At 42.9% G+C, this 19,001-nt stretch overlaps 1 protein-coding gene across 1 annotated transcript in view; it reads right to left on the reverse strand.

Annotated features, from left to right (window-relative positions):
• LOC126355654 (neural-cadherin-like) overlaps positions 1-19,001 on the reverse strand; it is a 184,553-nt gene that overhangs the window by 80,272 nt on the left and 85,280 nt on the right. Inside the window, exon 7 of the mRNA XM_050006018.1 lies at positions 17,855-18,128. Coding sequence (XP_049861975.1) covers positions 17,855-18,128 — 274 coding nt within the window. The remainder of the gene's footprint in view (positions 1-17,854; positions 18,129-19,001) is intronic.

Below are 19,001 nucleotides of genomic sequence, written 5' to 3' on the forward strand. Positions count from 1 at the left end.
TGAGATGAATTCTACCGATGCCACAAGAAGTCAAATCAGTCATACAGGGCTTCAGCGACTGAACTTCATGGCCTTAGCTGTAAGTGTCAATTCATTATTGATGCCTTTAATGACTCTTAAGCATATTCTATGGTGTATGATGCAATTATCTGTTTAGCTCCAGACAGGGCAGTGTCACAAAAGGCTTTACTCTGTGAACACCATCCCCCACCCCCACTGGCAGGAGTTTTGCAAATAGCACAACCTTTTGAAGTTTCTCAGACAGTGGGTGACCAAATTGAATCATGGGGTAATGTGGCAGTAGTGCCACAAGATGTGCCCACTAGGATGACCGTTAGCTTGCAAAAGGAAGTGTCAGAGGCAGTGGTAGATATGTGGGCCTGAGCAGACAAAGGTCAGCCCAAGCAGTCATGACCACCACAATGCCAGGGTCAGCATTCTCTGTCTCGTTTTATCCCTCCTGCTTTGTCCACCAAGAATGTTCAGCATGCCTTAAGCCCAGGACTTCTTGTAATGCTTGACAGAAGAAAGGCCACGCCCCCTCCATGTGTCATTTGCCAAAGGTTGCACAGGATATGGACTTGGACATAAACTGTGTGACTTAAATGCTTTTGATTTCTCCCAAGTTGTTTATTGAGTTAAGTGTGCTTCTCCAACTCCAGGCTGACACAGGTGCTGCAGTGTCATTATTGAATTCTCAAACCTAAATGGGTTTAGGCTTGCCACCGTTGGCACTGGTCACATGGCAGCTGGTCGGAACATTGCGCTGTTGGGATGAGATACAGCATCTGCCTCTAACAAGTCAGTAGTTCATGCCCATTACATTTTTGGTGGTTTTGCTGATGCTAGGATTCAGAATTTGCTCAGAATGGACACATTTCAGGGATTTGGATTTTCTGTCACTGACACAGTTTACCTTGTGTCTGATCAGGTATGGTATTTGCAATTGGAAATTCTATGTGAGGAGTTTTCAGACTTGTTTTCGGCAGGTACAGGGTATTCTTTGAATTTTTCTGCTCATATTTCTTTGAGGTCCACAGATCAGCCTCATTTTTGCCGTGGGTGTCCTATTCCTGTCATCCTGAAAGCACAAGTGAAAGCAGCCTGTTATGGCTAATGAATGGTCATCTCTGCTAGTTGTAGTTTGGAAGCCATTGGAGAAACTTCACTTCTGTGAAGACTTCAGTACTACTGGCAATGTGCAATTGATCATGGATACATATTCTACACCATGCCAGGAGGAACTGTTGGCAAAAATATTGGGTGGATAGTACTTTTCTAAAATTGATTTGTTTGAAGCTTATCTGCAGGTTCCTGTGGTTGAAGACTCTCAGCGAGTTTTCGTTCTGAATACTCCTTTTGGTCCCTGTCAATATGTGGCTAGTGCCCTTGGTATCTACCAATCATTTTTAGAGCAATTGACTCTGCCTGTCCTGGGTTGCATTAATTATCTGGATGATATTGTTGTCATGGGCTCCTCCATGGCTGATCACTTAAAAAATTTGCACACAATTTGTTTTCTGCCTTACAGTCTGCAGGCTTATGGTGTTACCTTGTGAAATCTCAGTTTACATTCTATTCTTTATTTAGCGCTTGAAGTCTCATAGGATGGGGTTCAGACTCTGCCAGAACACATTGTTACTACTTTATCTATGCCTCGCTCCTCATCCACGAAGAAGCTTCAGGCTTTCCTAGAGAAGACAACATACTGCCGCAAATTCCTGCTGGGAGTGGCAGTATTGTCCCACTTGTTGCATGCATGCTTTTCAAATGTTCAAATCAAAACTATTCTTGGCCATTTTTTAGTTATATTCTCTCCAGACCAGCACATAGTTTTGGTGACTGACACTGTACAGCCTCAGCTCAGTCCTGGCGCACCAATATACTGGCAACTCTGACCAACCTGTTGCTTTTGCCTCTAAATCTCTCACTCTGGATCAGCAGCATTACTCTCAAGTAGAAAAAGAGGCACTTGTAATAGTCTATGGTCTCCAGAAATTCTACATTTTTTATGGCTCCAAGTTTTACCTTGCTACTGACCATAAAACCTTGGTTTCTGTGTTTAACCCCCACACTTTCTTACTTGACAAGGCAACACACCACATACAATGCTGGGTCCTGTTCTCGTCATGCTACAATTGTGAAATTCATTCCCAACCTTCATCTAAACATGTCAGTGAGGATGCCTTGTATTGCCTTTCCATGGGCCCTGATCCTGATTTTGATTGCTTCCATCTTGGTATTGAAACACAGGCTGCAGTCAAGAGTTTCCCAATTATGAGCTCACACATAGCAGCTGCCATTGCTGTTGACCCCATTCTCTGCCAAGTGGTTCAGTTAGTTCAATAGGACTAGCCAGATAAACCAATGGGTCCAGCTTTGGACCTCCTGTGCAACTATTTTTCCTTATGATGTCACATCTGTGCTTTTTGGCAGTGCTTTGCTGTTGTCCATGGAAGACCTCTCTCCCAGAGATACTCATTCCCACTGCACTATGGCACAAGGTTCTACACCTGCTCCACTACGGCCATTGGGGTATTTTGCACTAGTGTGCAAAACTGTTAGCTAAGATACATGTTCTTTGGGCAGGTATTGATGGTGAAATTGTCTGTTTTGTCATGGCTTATGAACAGTGTGCTAGACAACAGGCAGCTCACAAGGCATCTCTGTCCCCCTGGCTCATTCCATGCCAGCCCTGGGAATGCATTCATGCACACTTTGCAGGTTCCTTCTTGAATTCCTTTTGGATCTTGGTTGGGGATGCATTTTTTCAGTTTGTATGCTTTTGAGGTTTTTTTCTGTTGAGGGGTTACCTTGTGTCTTAGTTTCTTATACTGGGTCCCCAGTTTGTTTCTCTCAACTTTCAGCTGTTTAGTTCCTGTCACAGTCTTTGTCATGTTACGTCTCTGCCATTCTTCCCTCAATCAGAGAACGAGGCTGAACAACTAGTGCATACATTCAAGTCCTCCCCCCCCCCCCCCCAAAAAAAAAACTTTGTTGTGGTTCTGCACTGGATGATACCTTTCTCTGTTTTCTGAGCACCTATCCTTTCATTCCTGTGGGTGAGCAGAGCCCAGCTGTGTTACTTCATGGCTGGCAGCCATGTACATTGCTCCATCTTCTGTTGCCTGTGCTGGTCCATCTGGCCACTTTGGTGGGTATTACTGGTGTGAGTGCAAGGGTTTGGATACTGTCCACTGTTGTCTACTACCAGGACTGCCATCTTTGTGATTAACATTTGGCTGATAAGTTGGTGGCTTGCCATTTTGATCAAATCACTGTTGGAAACTAACAGCTTGTGGGTGTGGCTCCTGCTGCCACAGCCCACCCTGCTGCAGTCTGCCTTGAATCCATGATTGCCTGCTCTGGAGGCACACCCATCACATTGGCTACCCCCTCCATGTGCAGCACTCTGAGGTTATAGCTTCCTGAGACTGGGCACTGTTCCATTTCTGGCCTTGGGTCAGTTCTTGCAGTCCGCTGTTCCATTTGGGCCACCTCCATTGGTCCCCTCACTATCATTACCTCAGCCATCATTGGCAGTGGGTCCAGCCCTACCCCCTCCACACTGGGAATTGCCTGCTTATGAGGACACAGGGAGGCTGATGGCACCCTTGTCCTTGGTGCTTCATCCAGAGCTGTGTGGGTCCACCACACTCAGGCATTCCCCTGTCTATGCACGTCCCAGCCCTAAGCTGTGGCGTCCACTCAGCACATTGTCCCACAAGCTGTTGGTACCAGCTGCTGCCACTCTGGATTAATGGATGTGTCACTCAATGGGCCACCGGTGCCTCCTCCATTGTATGGATACTCTCTTCTCACAAGAGAGAGGTATAGTCTGTCCTGCTAGTTGTGCATGTGATTGTCAGTGCACTGAGTGTAGCATCACCACACATGTGTACTTAAATCAACCACCAACTGTATCAGTGCAGGCCAGCCACTAGAGGCCACCTGTAGGAAGCATGCGCAGGGCACAGTATCCACCATGCCATCTACTGGTGACTCATACCTTTATGTGCACAGAGCAGTGCTGACTCACCCTCACTATGTTCTATTAGTTTATACTGTTCACATCAGTTGTTCTGTGTATCGCTCTTGTTCCATGTTCTGTATAATTCTTTTGTCTTCTTATGTATGGAGTCACAAGAGGCTTCTTTCTGTTATTGTTCAGAGGTTTATTAATAAAGCCATATTTGTGTTACTTGGATCAGCTTCAATGTATTACTTGGTTCCTACAGTACAGACAAAATTAATGGACTCAGTTGATCCCAAATGAGTTTTTACAATTATTCTGCTGCACTGTCACTGTACTTTTCAATTTTATGTATTTTTTATCAAGAAGTGTGTTTTTGTTTGAAACCTCGTGCAATGGCTCTTTGTGTTAACGTAATTTACAGTGTCAAACTTTCCACCATGTCCAGTTGCAAAATTTGATTTGCATAACATATTTTCTACAGTTCCTTCACTGCCAGTGATAAAAGTAAACCTACTTTTTATATTGCTGTTAAAATTACACTTTCTTTTTGATATGTGAAAGAGGGAGCATAAACTGGAATATTACAAAAACATTAATAGTAAATAAACACTTCCCAACACATATACTTGCACAATGCACAGAAAGTTGTAAATCAGTCATCTGGTAGCATAAAATACCTTAGCTAAGGAGAATCACAAAAATGTGGGGCACTAGAATACCCCAGGAAAATTTTTGAGACAACAGAACATTATGGGAAAAAATGGGACAGTCTATTATGGGAAAAATAGGACAGTCTCCTAAAAATGGGATGAGTGGATACCCTACATTAAAAGCTCAACTCATTATTGAGATGGTAACAACAGTTGTATACCTTCATGAATACAGGCATATATATAAATTGCCCAATTCATGTTCACTGCCATTAGGATTGGGAATTAACTACCCAGGACATGAAGGGAGGGATAGGTAGGCAGTCATGAGTCTATTATGTTAAAAGTAATCTGTATGTACCGTAGAACACAAGAAGTTAATAGTTAGCACTGAATTACTATCTATGGCAGAATTTAAGACCAAGCTGCTTATCCATTGAAAATGGTTATTGCTGAAGGAATAAAAAACCCTTCAGTTATGAGATAGTGGATCTACACAACCAAGGATAATATGTCAGAAACACAGAGAAAAAAAGAAGAAATATTAGTGTAGAACAAAAGACATATGGGAAACAGGTTTGAGTTAAAACTTCCTGGCAGATCAAACCCGTGTGTCAGACTGAGTCTCGAACATGGGAACTTTGCCTCACATGGCAAGTGCTCTACCAACTGAAATGTCCAGGCATGTTTCACAACCTGCTCTCACAGCTTCACTACTGCCAGTGCCTCTTCTCTACCCCACCAAATGCCGTAGAAGTTCTTTACATATCATAATGGATTAGCACTCTCGGAAGAAAGGATACTGCAGAGAAATGGCTTAGCCACGGCCAAAGCGATTGTTTCCAGCCAAAGGTACATCCTGGTCTGGTATACAATTTTAATCTGCTAGGATGTTTCAAATCAGCAAACATTTCACTGCAGAATGAAAATTCTGTCTGGAAATAATTCCCTAAGCTGTTGTTAAGCCATGTCTCCATCACTATATGCATAGGTGAATCCAGTGGAAGGGGAGGGGGGGGGGGGGGCTTTGGTGCTACAGTCCTCCCCTCTTAGACAGTAGACTGCTTCTTAGATTTGCAAATTCACTCATATGGTAATATAAGATCAGACATCAGTATATATTATAGTTATATTGATAGAAAAACTCATTTTGTGGGATTCTGATTGAGACATAGTATATTAAGTTTTGGATTTTATCACAGAATAATCCATTTGAGGTGCTGAGAACCATTAAGCACATCGTCGTTGATTGTGGGACTGTAACATTTATTTATTCTTCTGACATCTGTTTATCTTATAGTGAGCTTGGTTTATCTGTGCTCCAGGTCCACATTGTATATATGAACATTCACACAAAGCTCTAACTGGTTGCTCTGGTATTCACTTACATGTGGGATTGATGATGGTGTGCTTTTGGCCCTTATAGTTCTCATTTGTATTCTAGGCAAGTGACCCTGTTGGTAGATAGTACTACCTGAATTTAATAATGTTCACAAGTGGCAGTTTGTGTTTGGAGTGGGTTGTTTACTGTGCACTAATTGACCTTTGTGTGCAGTGTCAACATGACCTCTGTCGGATCTGTTTCAAGTTTTTATTTTTATTTATTTACACGTCAAGTTCTGTAGCACCAAATTGAGGAGCAATTGTCCAAGATCATGGAACGTGACAGTACATGAAATTATAACATAAAAGTAATAACAGGTAAAAGTAAAATGTTTATGAACCCAAAAAAATCAATCCATAAGTTTAAGTAAACACAATCAACAATATAACAAGAATCAGCTTTATTTTTCACGGAACTCCTTGACATGATGGAAGGAATGACCCATGAGGAAACTCTTCAGTTTCAATTTGAAAGCATGTGGATTACTGCTGAGATTTTTTAACTCAAGTGGTAGCTTATTGAAAATAGATGCAGCAGTATATTGCACATCTTTCTGCACAAGAGTTTAGAAAGTCTGATCCAAATGCAGGTTTGATTTCCCCCCCACTTGACCGTACTCCACTCAGACCCCACATCACGGCCATTCTGATCACTGTGAATAATAACCTTTTGCTGTCTGTTGCTAAAGTAAGAGGTGAACCAATTGTGAACTACTCCCCATATTCCATAATAGTCCAACTTCTGGAGCAACATTTTGAGATCAACACAATCAAATGTCTTAGTTAAATAAAAAATATGCTTATTGTTCAAAACCTTTTGTTTAACCCATCCATTACCTCACAGAGAAAAGAGAATATAGCATTTTCAGTTGTTAAATGTCTTCTAAAGCCTAACTGTACATTTGATAGCAAATTGTGTGATTTAAAATGATCAATTTTCCTTACACACAGCCTTTCAATAACTTTAGCAAACATTGATGGCGTAGAAATAGGTCTAAAGTTGTCTACATTATCCCTTTCTCCCTTTTTATAAAGTGGCTTTACTATTGAGCACTTTAATCATTCAGGAAACTGACCATTCCTAAAGGAGAAATTACAAATATGGCTAAATACAGGGTTAACCTGTGCAGCACAGTACTTTAACATTCTGCTAGGCACTCCATCATATCCATGGTGAGCCCTTATTCTTCAGTGATATAATTATTGATACAATCTCCTCCTTGTCTGTATCACAGAATAGTATTTCAGACATCAGTCATGGAAAGACATTTGCCAAGAAAGTTATATGATTGTCTGTAGAAACTAAATTTTTATTTAATTCACCAGAAATGCTCAGAAATGATTGTTAAATACTGTACATATGTCTGATTTGTCAGTAACAGAAATATTTTTACTACAAACTGACTTTATATAGTCAAACTTTTGCTGCTGACCAAGCACTTCCTTCACAACTGACCATATGGTTTTAATTTTATCCTGTGAATAAGCCATTCTATTTGCATACCACATACTCTTTGCCTTCTTTTCTAACAGAAAATAAAATTTCAGGGGAAGTTCGCAGCAAAGAAACTAAGGCCTCCCAGACTAGAACCATTGACTGAGAAAGTGACAAAATCACTCCCAGACCAGAACCATTGACTGAGAAAGTGACAAAATCAAATAAGTGTGACTGCAAACGTACATTTAACAAAGAAGTGTATAATAAGCACAAGGTTATTGTGTGGGTGCAATGCAAGAATGTCTGACTTGAGCCCCAAAGTTAATTTGTTAACAAAAACATGTCAGGAATATTTTACATTTGTCTGAAAAAGTAAAACAGCTCAAAAACTTCTACTTACACAAAAATGTGGAACAGAGAGTAGCAGAAGCTTAAGCATTATTTTGTTCTTGCCTTAAACTGTACTTAATTATGTACAAAGCAACAAAATCCCACAGAAACAATTATTTCTTTTTTCAAATATATACAATAATAGAATACAAATGATGTGCTGAGAACTATAAGAGCAAAAAGTACACTGTCATCAATACCATATGTAATTTTATTTCAGGGAAACCAGCAAGACAGTTTTTTTGTGAATGTTATGAATATTATTATTATTATTATTATTATTATTATTATTACTGTAATTATTGTTATTGGCAGTGGCTGTAGTTGTATAAATATGTTGATAAGCATACTGTTATGCAGCAAATGCTACTAATTTCACATTCTCATATTTATCTGAATCTAAAAGCATCCCAGAATGTGAACTCATGAACCACCACTGAGTCTGTGAAGACTAATCCCAATCTTTCACTATGATATGGAACATGTTAGTCAGTTTGCAAGTGTAGTACAGTTTCTCTGTAAAAAACATGTACCATATACTCAGAATTTCAGTGACTAAACTATTCATTATCGTCAGGTGCAGGAAGCATTCCTTAATTCAGTGACACACTGTGTACCATAATTCCCATGATAATTAGCTGTCTGGACTCAAACCTGATGGAACAACTGTAAGAACAGTGACATTAAAAAGAAGAAGACTCTGAGAAAAGAAGGGAGAAATTAAAAAGTCAGAATGTAAGAAAGTTTATTACTTGCATATGTTCTGCTTGAAGGAAATGTCTCTACTCATCATTACTTCTCGGTGTTTATATGATATGACTGAGTGATTCATTAATTGTGTGGTCAAACTGCACCAAAGTTTCATAATTTTTTGTCTGGATATTACTTCAGTTTTTGTTATATGAAGCTGAATTGTGGATAATAACTTCATTTATAAAAAAGTCTGAGAGTGAAAATGTTATTTTATACAAAACTATTAAGTGTAACAAAAACAAAAATGGTCCTGTTACATTTTCCAGGAGGCCACTAGTTTTTACCTCACCATCCAGGTCTCTAACATGACCTCAAGTTGGGTTTTGCATGATCAGTCTTGTCAAGAATAAGAAACTCATTTTCTTCTAAATATGTAATCGTGTTTGAACTCATTACACATTGTGTACAAAACTTAAGAATGAGGGTAACTTTTGCATGATGTGTTACTACCAAGAACATAGCTTCATGAAACTTGGAAAGAACTGCTGCAGTGTAGTACAAATGGTAACTGAAAGAAATACCCAATGAGACAAAGAGAAATGACACTTATATTCATAGATAATAATTACACTGAAGTGACTGCAATTTATGATATTCCCTGAACATTACAGAAGGTAGGCTGTGGTTCTTAACAGGGTGTATGATCACCGAGGATGGCAATGAATGCTCTGCAACGTGCTCCCATGCTTACCACGAGCTTGGTAATGAGTTCTGGTAGTAGGGCATTCCATTCCTCTATCAGTACAGTTGACAGCTGGTGGATAAACATTGGAGCATGTGGACATATGCAATATGTCTCCTCAACACATCCTACATGTGCTTGATGGAATTTTAAGTCAGGGGAATAGCCTGACATGGCAATTTGCCTAATATCCTCTCATTCCATGAGTTCCTCCACCTCCATAGTTTGATGCAGTGACACAGTGTCATCAACAAAAAAATAGAGTCTGGGCAGAATGAAACCCTGAAAAGGTGCACATGGGGAATTCACAATAATAATGAATGTTGAGTGAAACTTGTTAAATGATTTGGAGGTCAGTTTGCCCTTATAACCTTATACTTCCACAAATCTGAACAAATGGACAACAAAAATGGCCATGTTTAACAATTTTCCTAGGTGCATTACCCACCCTCATTTGGTGATAGATGGGAACATGTAATGAACCCAGGAACATTGTTGAAGATGATCATTTTGGTGGTCCAGATGTTATGTTGTGGGGAGGCATAAAGTTACAGCAGCATACTGACCTCCAAATCTTTGAACACGATACACTCACTTTTCAATGTTATTGTGACACTGCATTCCTTTCCCATGTGCATATTTTCAGAAGTACATCTGTCCCTGACTTTATTTACATGGATGGCAATGTGCAACTGCATAAAACAGTGCAGGGTTAGGAGCTTCTGGAACAAGAGGTTAATTGGCAAATGGACTAGCCTGCCCATTCCCTTGACCTAAACCCCATCAAGCACATGTAGGATGTATTGGGGAGACATATTCCAGCACATCCACATGCACTAATGACTCTCCATCAGTTGTAAACTGCACTGGTGGAGGAATTGAAAGTCCTACTACAAAAACTCCAAACCTGTGGCCAGTGTGGGAGAACAATGCAGAGTGTGCATTGCCATCCACAGTGACCTCACACCCTGTTAACAGCTACATCCCACCTTTTGCACTGTTCAAAGGACCATCATAAATCATGGTGACTTGAGTGTAATTATTATATTTGAATAAAAGTGTTATTTCTGTATCTCTTATTGGGCATTTCTTTCAGTTACCATTTGCACTACACTGTAGCAGTTCTTTCTATGTATGGTCCAAGTCTCATCAAACTATGTTGCTCGGCAGTGAAACATCAAGAAAAGTTCCTTTCATTTTTAAGTTTTGCATACCTGTGTATCATGTACAATTCTTTTGCATAGAGAGGTTAATCAATACAACAGTAGCTGTGGGCATAAGTATTGGTGCCTTTTATGGCATAGAAGAAAAGAAAATTATTTTCACCTTTATTTGGAAATGTGTGTTGATTGTAAGCACTAAATAAATATGAAAATCATAATAAAGACGCTTGTCTTGAATAAAAATTTGTGTCACTTAGTAGTAGGCAATGAGTACTGCCTCTCTTTCCATATGGTTGGGGACAAAAATTGGATGAGAGCTTGATTTATGAAGCAGAGAGAACCATACAGGTTTGGCTGAAGAACTCTAAAGGAAACGCAAATCATACTGTACTTAGTAGGATTCCGCACTTGTAAATTTTGAAAAAGATTGAACTGTTTTAGCATTATGTGGCTGTTGCTCTCCTGAAACTTGCAACATTATGAGGTACCAGCATGTGGGGCAAAAGCAGCAGTGTGTTTTCGATGGCATAATTATGCGGCCAGATGGGCTAGACCAGCTAGCTGAGCAGGCTATTCTAGGAATGTGGGTAGACGTGATGACTGAGCCACAGTATGTGGCTTTTTCTTAAGGTGGGTAAAAGCTCAGTCAACTGCAGGTGTGTAGACCATACAATGGCAGATAACATGATTGAAATGAAACATTCATGTCTACTGAAGCGCTAAAGAAACTGGCACAGGCGTGCTTATTCAAATACAGAAGTATGTAAACAGCCGGAATATGGTGCTGCAGTTGGCAATGCTTGTATAAGACAACAAGTGTCTGGGAAAGTTGTTAGATTGATGACTGCTGCTACAATGGCAGATTATCAGGATTTAAGTGAGTTTGAACGTGGTGTTACAGCTGGCACATGAGCGATGGGACACAGCATCTCCGAGGTAGTAATGAAGTTTAGATTTTCCCATATGACCATTTCACGTGAATATCAGGAATCAAGTAAAACATAAAATCTCTGACATCACTCGTCTGGAAAAAGATACTGCAAGAATGAGACCAATGACGACTGAAGAGAATCATTCAGCGTGACAGGAGTGCAACCCTTCCACAAATTTCTGCAGATTTCAATGTTGGGCCATCAACAGGTGTCAGCCTGCGAACCGTTTAATGAAACATAATCGATATGGGCTTTCGGAGCATAAGGCCCACGTGTGTACACTGGATGACTACACGACGCAAAGCTTTACACCTCACCTCACCTGGGCCTGCCAACACTGACATTGGACTGTTGATGTTTGGAAACATGTTGCCTGGTTGGATGAGTCTCGTTTCAAATTGTGTGGAGTGGATGGATGTCTTTGGGTACGGAGATAACCTCGTGAATCAGGGGACTATTATAGCAGGTGCAAGCACTGTAATGGTGTGGAGTGTGTGCAGTTGGACTGACATGGGACACCTGATATGTCTAGATGCCATTCTGACAGGTGATACGCCGACAGTCCACACTTCCAGAATTACTACAGAGTGGCTCCAGCAACATTCTTTTGAGTTTAAACAGTTCCACAGGGCACCAGACTCCTCAGACATGAACATTATTGAGCATATCTGGGATGCCTTCCAATATGCTGCTCACACGAGATCCCCAGCCCCTCGTACTCTTACGGATTTATGAGCAACTCTGCAGGATTTATAGTATCAGTTCTCTCCAGCGCTACTTTAGACATTAGTTGAGTCCAAGCCGCGTCATGCTGCAGCACTTCTGCATGCTTACAGAGGCCATAGACGATATTAGCCATGTGTAGCAGTTTCTTTAGCTGTTTGGTGTATATAGTCAACAAGAAGTACAAAACAGACGTTACAGACAGGCTACAGACAGGCTACAGAAAAACTAAATACACCAGAGAAATTGCAGCAATGAGACAAACTTATTGCAGTTTTAAGCATAATCCTAGACCTAATATTTACAGAGTTACAATGGTTTTTAATTAGTACAGTTTATAATTATAATAATTAAAAAAATAACAAAATCAACGCCAGCCGGTGTGGCCGTGCGGTTCTATGTGCTTCAGTCTGGAACTGCGTGACCGCTGCGGTCGCAGGTGAGTTAGGTTTAAGTAGTTCTAAGTTCTAGGGGACTGATGACCACAGATGTTAAGTCCCATAGTGCTCAGAGCCGTTTGAACCATTTTTTGAACAAAATCAACCAGTGAAGCAATATGTTCATATGAGGTGTCATATGAAGCTGACAGTGTCAATAATCACTACAACAAGCTACTTGTAAACAAGGCAACGGTATAAACAATTACAGAGAATTTTACTAAACTGATATGCAATTTTGCAAATTAATGTAAATTCTCCATACATGTGGCACATTATACACTCCTGGAAATTGAAATAAGAACACCGTGAATTCATTGTCCCAGGAAGGGGAAACTTTATTGACACATTCCTGGGGTCAGATACATCACATGATCACACTGACAGAACCACAGGCACATAGACACTGGCAACAGAGCATGCACAATGTCGGCACTAGTACAGTGTATATCCACCTTTCGCAGCAATGCAGGCTGCTATTCTCCCATGGAGACGATCGTAGAGATGCTGGATGTAGTCCTGTGGAACGGCTTGCCATGCCATTTCCACCTGGCGCCTCAGTTGGACCAGCGTTCGTACTGGACGTGCAGACCGCGTGAGACGGCGCTTCATCCAGTCCCAAACATGCTCAATGGGGGACAGATCCGGAGATCTTGCTGGCCAGGGTAGTTGACTTACACCTTCTAGAGCACGTTGGGTGGCACGGGATACATGCGGACGTGCATTGTCCTGTTGGAACAGCAAGTTCACTTGCCGGTCTAGGAATGGTAGAACGATGGGTTCGATGACGGTTTGGATGTACCGTGCACTATTCAGTGTCCCCTCGACGATCATCAGAGGTGTACGGCCAGTGTAGGAGATCGCTCCCCACACCATGATGCCGGGTGTTGGCCCTGTGTGCCTCGGTCGTATGCAGTCCTGATTGTGGCGCTCACCTGCACGGCGCCAAACACGCATACGACCATCATTGGCACGAAGGCAGAAGCGACTCTCATCGGTGAAGACGACACGTCTCCATTCGTCCCTCCATTCACGCTTGTCGCGACACCACTGGAGGCGGGCTGCACGATGTTGGGGGGTGAGCGGAAGACGGCCTAACAGTGTGCGGGACCATAGCCCAGCTTCATGGAGACGGTTGCGAATGGTCCTCGCCGAAACCCCAGGAGCAACAGTGTCCCTAATTTGCTGGGAAGTGGCGGTGCGGTCCCCTACGGCACTGCGTAGGATCCTACGGTCTTGGCGTGCATCCGTGCGTCGCTGCGGTCCGGTACCAGGTCGACGGGCACGTGCACCTTCCGCCGACCACTGGCGACAACATCGATGTACTGTGGAGACCTCACGCCCCACGTGTTGAGCAATTCGGCGGTACGTCCACCCGGCCTCCCGCATGCCCACTATACGCCCTCGCTCAAAGTCCGTCAACTGCACGTACGGTTTACGTCCACGCTGTCGCGGCATGCTACCAGTGTTAAAGACTGCGATGGAGCTCCGTATGCCACGGCAAACTGGCTGACACTGACGGCGGCGGTGCACAAATGTTGCGCAGCTAGCGCCATTCGACGGCCAACACCGCGGTTCCTGGTGTGTCCGCTGTGCCGTGCGTGTGATCATTGCTTGTACAGCCCTCTCGCAGTGTCCGGAGCAAGTATGGTGGGTCTGACACACCGGTGTCAGTGTGTTCTTTTTTCCATTTCCAGGAGTGTATGAAGGTAGCATGAGTTTGACAGAGCCATTACCTAATAACACTAGTAAATGTGTAACGAAAAATAATTAACAGGGTTCAGTGATGTCTTGAGGTCACAGGAAGCATTGAAGTGCAGGCAGAAGAGGACTAGCGGCTCATAGTAACATGTGATGAGATGTTGATCAGGCATAGTCGAAAGAAGGTGTGGGCACATCCTGAGTTCTGAGGAGTGCTGCATTGAACAGCAGATGTGGTTGGTTGCTGTTCAGCTGAGCTTGCTCTACCAGCAGCTCCATTTGCCCCGTCCCCCATGTTAGGAATCGGCCTGGACATGAGCACCGACGTTACCGATGCCAGTGATGTTGAAGGGTCCTCCTCCCTATGAGCTGCAACGTAACTCACGATTTTTCTGAAGGGGTGTGTAAGTCTCAAGAGGGGCAGTGGCAGTGTTCGATCTAAACAACGAGCAGCAGAGCCATTTGAGGATCATGATGCAACCTACACGCAGTAAACACTCATCTCAACGACAGGAGTGAAGAAGAAGACTGTAGGAGACAAAAGCACTGTGGCCAGTGATTGGACACCTATGGCGTTCAAATAAAACCCAGTCATGGGAACTACAATCAACAGTGCTAGATGATTCCAAAAATTGACGAAGAATCAGAGATCGGTCCCAACACAGAGGAAGCCAGCTTATGCTGATCAGTGACTGATGTCAAAGCACTGGGCCGCAGGCGACTCCCAGTCACCATAGAAATCAAAAAGGACTACAAAGGATTCCTGCAGCATCTCGACCAGTGGATGGCAGCCGTCTACATAATGAGATCTCCAGTTGAGGACCTCACGTAAGTTTTGACAACTTCTGGAAGGTGGCAAGTGGGATGACGGCACTCTCGCTACCATTCTAAACTTACACCAAAATCTTGGAAAAACTGGTCAAAGCAATGTTGATGGGCTTCCCAAGATGTGCAGACACTGGTTACACCAAAGAAGAGATTGAGGAGCCTGGGGTGGATGTGTGCATACTGGCGCGAGTCAAGTCTTCAAAATCACACAGAAGGAGTCACAATCTCTTCTAGTTTCGCTCCAGACAATGTAGAGAGCCGATAACTCTTCCAGGTGATGCAGGTGTCAGACACAGTTGTCACTGTCGAGCCACTGAAGTACAAGAAGGTCTCGCTTAAGTGCTTCCACACCTTGTAGCATGCCATTGTTCCTTCCCCGAGGTATGTGTGAAGTGTGTAGATGAGGCGTTCTCTGAAGAAGGCCCTGATCGATAGGCGGTGCAGTCAAGAGCCGTGAATGAGCTAGATGTACGTAGAATAACTTTTGTGTGCTCAAGACACAGATTTAATGTTTTAAGGACTCAGAATATTTAGCTGTCTCCTTGGTGATTGCTAACTTTAATTTGATTTACGTGATTTGAGATAGCTGTCAACTGTAACTGTTTGTTGCATTTGAGATCCACACGCGTGTGTGATGAACATATTCGATGTGTTTTACTGTTAAACTGCCTATTGGCTTCTGTCTCGGGTTCTTCGGCCAATGTTCATCTAATGATTTTTCCGACGTTTCGCCAGCACGAGTGGCTGGCATTGTCAAAGCTTCACCCTCCATTGCCGGTGGTGAGGAACCCGAGACAGAAGCCAATAGGCAGTTTATCAACAAGTGGCCACGAAAGCCTTAACAATTTTGTGTTGTACTGTCGTTGCTGAGAGTAACGAACTTGAGTTAAGCCATGACAGAGAAGTTTGGACTGTTTGAACTTTAAACATCAGGTTTAGCCTTCACATTAATCCTACAATATTTACTAGTCATTTTATAATTTATTTATAAACTTATATTTCGATGACTTGCTTATCTATGAGGGTTACCCAGAAAGTAATGCACCGCATTTGTTTCTTCAACAGTTCTTTATTGAATATAATGAGTACCACACAAACGAAAGAATGATGTCTACATACTCTGTTTTTTCCATGTGATCTCCATCCCGTTGTATGGCCTTCTTCCAACGCAAAACAAGGGCGTGTATGCCCTGTTGGTACCAATCCTTGTCCTGGTAGCAGAACCAGTGCTTCACTGTGTCACTCACCTCCTCATAGTTCTCAAAAGTCTTCCAGGAATGGCATCCTTTAATGGCCCAAACGACTGGAAGTCCGAGGGGGCTCCCTGCAGGATGTCAGGTGTGACAGCCGTGGATGGCCTCCCCCAACCGCTGCAAATCCTGGAGCTCCGCGGAACCGCCTTCTGATGACCTCATCCTCCATGCCCAGCAACTAGCTGTAATTCTGTCGACAGCAGATGCTCTACAGATTTTGCACAAGGGTTTGTGAATATTCCCCACAGTTTCTTTCTCAGAAATGAGAAATTCAACGACGACAGGTAGCTTGTAACGTACATCACCCACAGACGCCATTTTGAAATTGTCCTGCAGCTACGCTATCTGTCGAAACTGACGGAAACTTTGTGCGCTCCACTCAGGAGACTTCAAATAATTCGTACGCAACGTTTCGCATTCGTAGCATTGGTTTGGCTGAGAGAAAAAAAAAAAAAAAATGCGATGCATTACTTTCTGGGTAACCGTCATACTAAAGAAGGGTTTGTGGAATATTTCTGTATTAAACATTTGAGCTGTAAAGAGACGGTGCACTACCGACCCCTGTGTCGACGACGAGTCAGGCCAACATGTAATTAGGACGTGCAATGACCACACCAACAGCAACAAATAAAATTGCCGTTGCGTTCATAAAATCGCTACCTTCATGCGTGTGAACATATCAAGAGCGTACCCCAGAACGGAGCTGAGGTCTGGGGGTAGTGGGTAACTCACGTTGGTTTCTCATAGAAGGAGGGAATAGTTTTGAGATTTAATGAGAAATGGTCCTGGATACGCTTGTAATAAGGAAATATCCTTCACATGGTTCTGCCTTTCTTCCAAGTGAAACTGAATACCAGAATGAGATTTTCACTCTGCAGCGGAGTGTGCGCTGATATGAAACTTCCTGGCAGATTAAAACTGTGTGCCCGACCGAGACTCGAACTGGCAGAAGTAAAGCTGTGAGTACCGGGCGTGAGTCGTGCTTCGGTAGCTCTGTTGGTAGAGCACTTGCCTGCGAAAGGCAAAGGTCCCGAGTTCGAGTCTCGGTCGGGCACACAGTTTTAATCTGCCAGGAAGTTTCATAACAGCGCACACTCCACTGCAGAGTGAAAATCTCATTCTGGAAACATCCCCCAGGCTGTGGCTAAGCCATGTCTCCGTAATATCCTTTCTTTCAGGAGTACTAGTTCTGCAAGTTTCGCAGGAGAGCTTCTGTAAAGTTTGGAAGGTAGGAGACGAGGTACTGGCAGAAGTAAAGCTGTGAGTAGCGGGCGTGAGTCGTGCTTCGGTAGCTCTGTTGGTAGAGCACTTGCCCGCGAAAGGCAAAGGTCCCGAGTTCGAGTCTCGGTCGGGCACACAGTTTTAATGAAACTGAATAGATACATCTATCAGATCGATATAGAGGACCAGAATTCAGTTTGCTAAGATTTTTTTCTCCTTTCTCTCACTGAGAATGCCCTTGAACATGTAACTGCAGATTGTTAATCCCAATAAAATCAGACAAATTTAGACTATGTCACGAATGTACTTTGCGTATAAACTTACTTTTCTTAAAATCTATTCTAAATGAGGATTTTGTGTTGTCATCAGCAGTTGGATCCATTCTGAACAAGAACGGAGGTCCATTATGCCTGGAATAATCATCTGCATCAGTTGCAAATACTTCTATAATCTCTGTAGGTGGTGTATTTTCTGGAATAACCGGCTGATAATTGCGGAGCAGCTGTGGGGCGTTGTCGTTGACATCTTGGACAAAGACTGTTATTGTGGCTGTAGAGGTCTTCGGAGGCGATCCATCATCAACTGCCAAAATGTGCACCTGAAATGTTGCGAAAGAGAATGTATCTGAGAATAGTCACACAACTAAAACATTTTACTTTCAGCCTAATTCGAACTGATAACTTAAGTACTTGAATGGTACACTGAGGTGAGAAAAGTCATGGGATATCTCCTAGTATCGTGTCGCACCTCCTTTTTCCCGTCGTAGTGTAGCAACTCGACATGGTATGGATTCAACGAGTTGTTGGAAGTCTCCTGCAGAAATGTTGAGCCATGTTCCCTCTATAGCCATCCATAGTTGCGAAGGTGTTACCAGTGCAGGATGTTTTGCACGAACCAACCTCTCGATTATGTCAAATAAATATTAGATTGGATTCATGTCGGGCGACATGGCCAAATCAGTCGCTCGAATTGCCCAGGATGTTCTTCAGACCAATCACAAGAATTGCGGCCCAATGACATAGGGAAATGTCGTCCATAAAAATTCATTGTTGTTAGAAAGTCCGTGAATGGCTGCAAATGGTCTCCAAGTGGCCGAATATAACCATTTCCAGTCAAAGATCGAAGTAGTTGGATCAAGGGATCCAGTCGATTCCGTGTAAACACGGCCCACTGCACTATAAAGCCACCACCAGCTTGCACAGTGCTTTGTTGACAACTTGGGTCCATAGGTTCGCGGGGTCTGCGCCACACTCGAACCCTACTATCAGCCCTTACAATCTGAAATCAGGGATCATCTGACCAGGCCACGGTTTTCCAATCGTCCAGGGTCCATCCAGTATGATCACGGGCCCGGGAGAGGCGCTGCAGGCGACATCGCGCTGTTAGTAAAGGCACTCACATCGATCGTATGCTGCCGTAGCCCATTAACGCCAAATTTCACCGCACTGTTCTAATGGATACCTTCATTGTA

Source organism: Schistocerca gregaria, chromosome 3 (genome assembly GCF_023897955.1).
Source record: "Schistocerca gregaria isolate iqSchGreg1 chromosome 3, iqSchGreg1.2, whole genome shotgun sequence".
In the NCBI taxonomy this organism is placed as follows: Eukaryota; Metazoa; Arthropoda; class Insecta; order Orthoptera; family Acrididae; genus Schistocerca; species Schistocerca gregaria.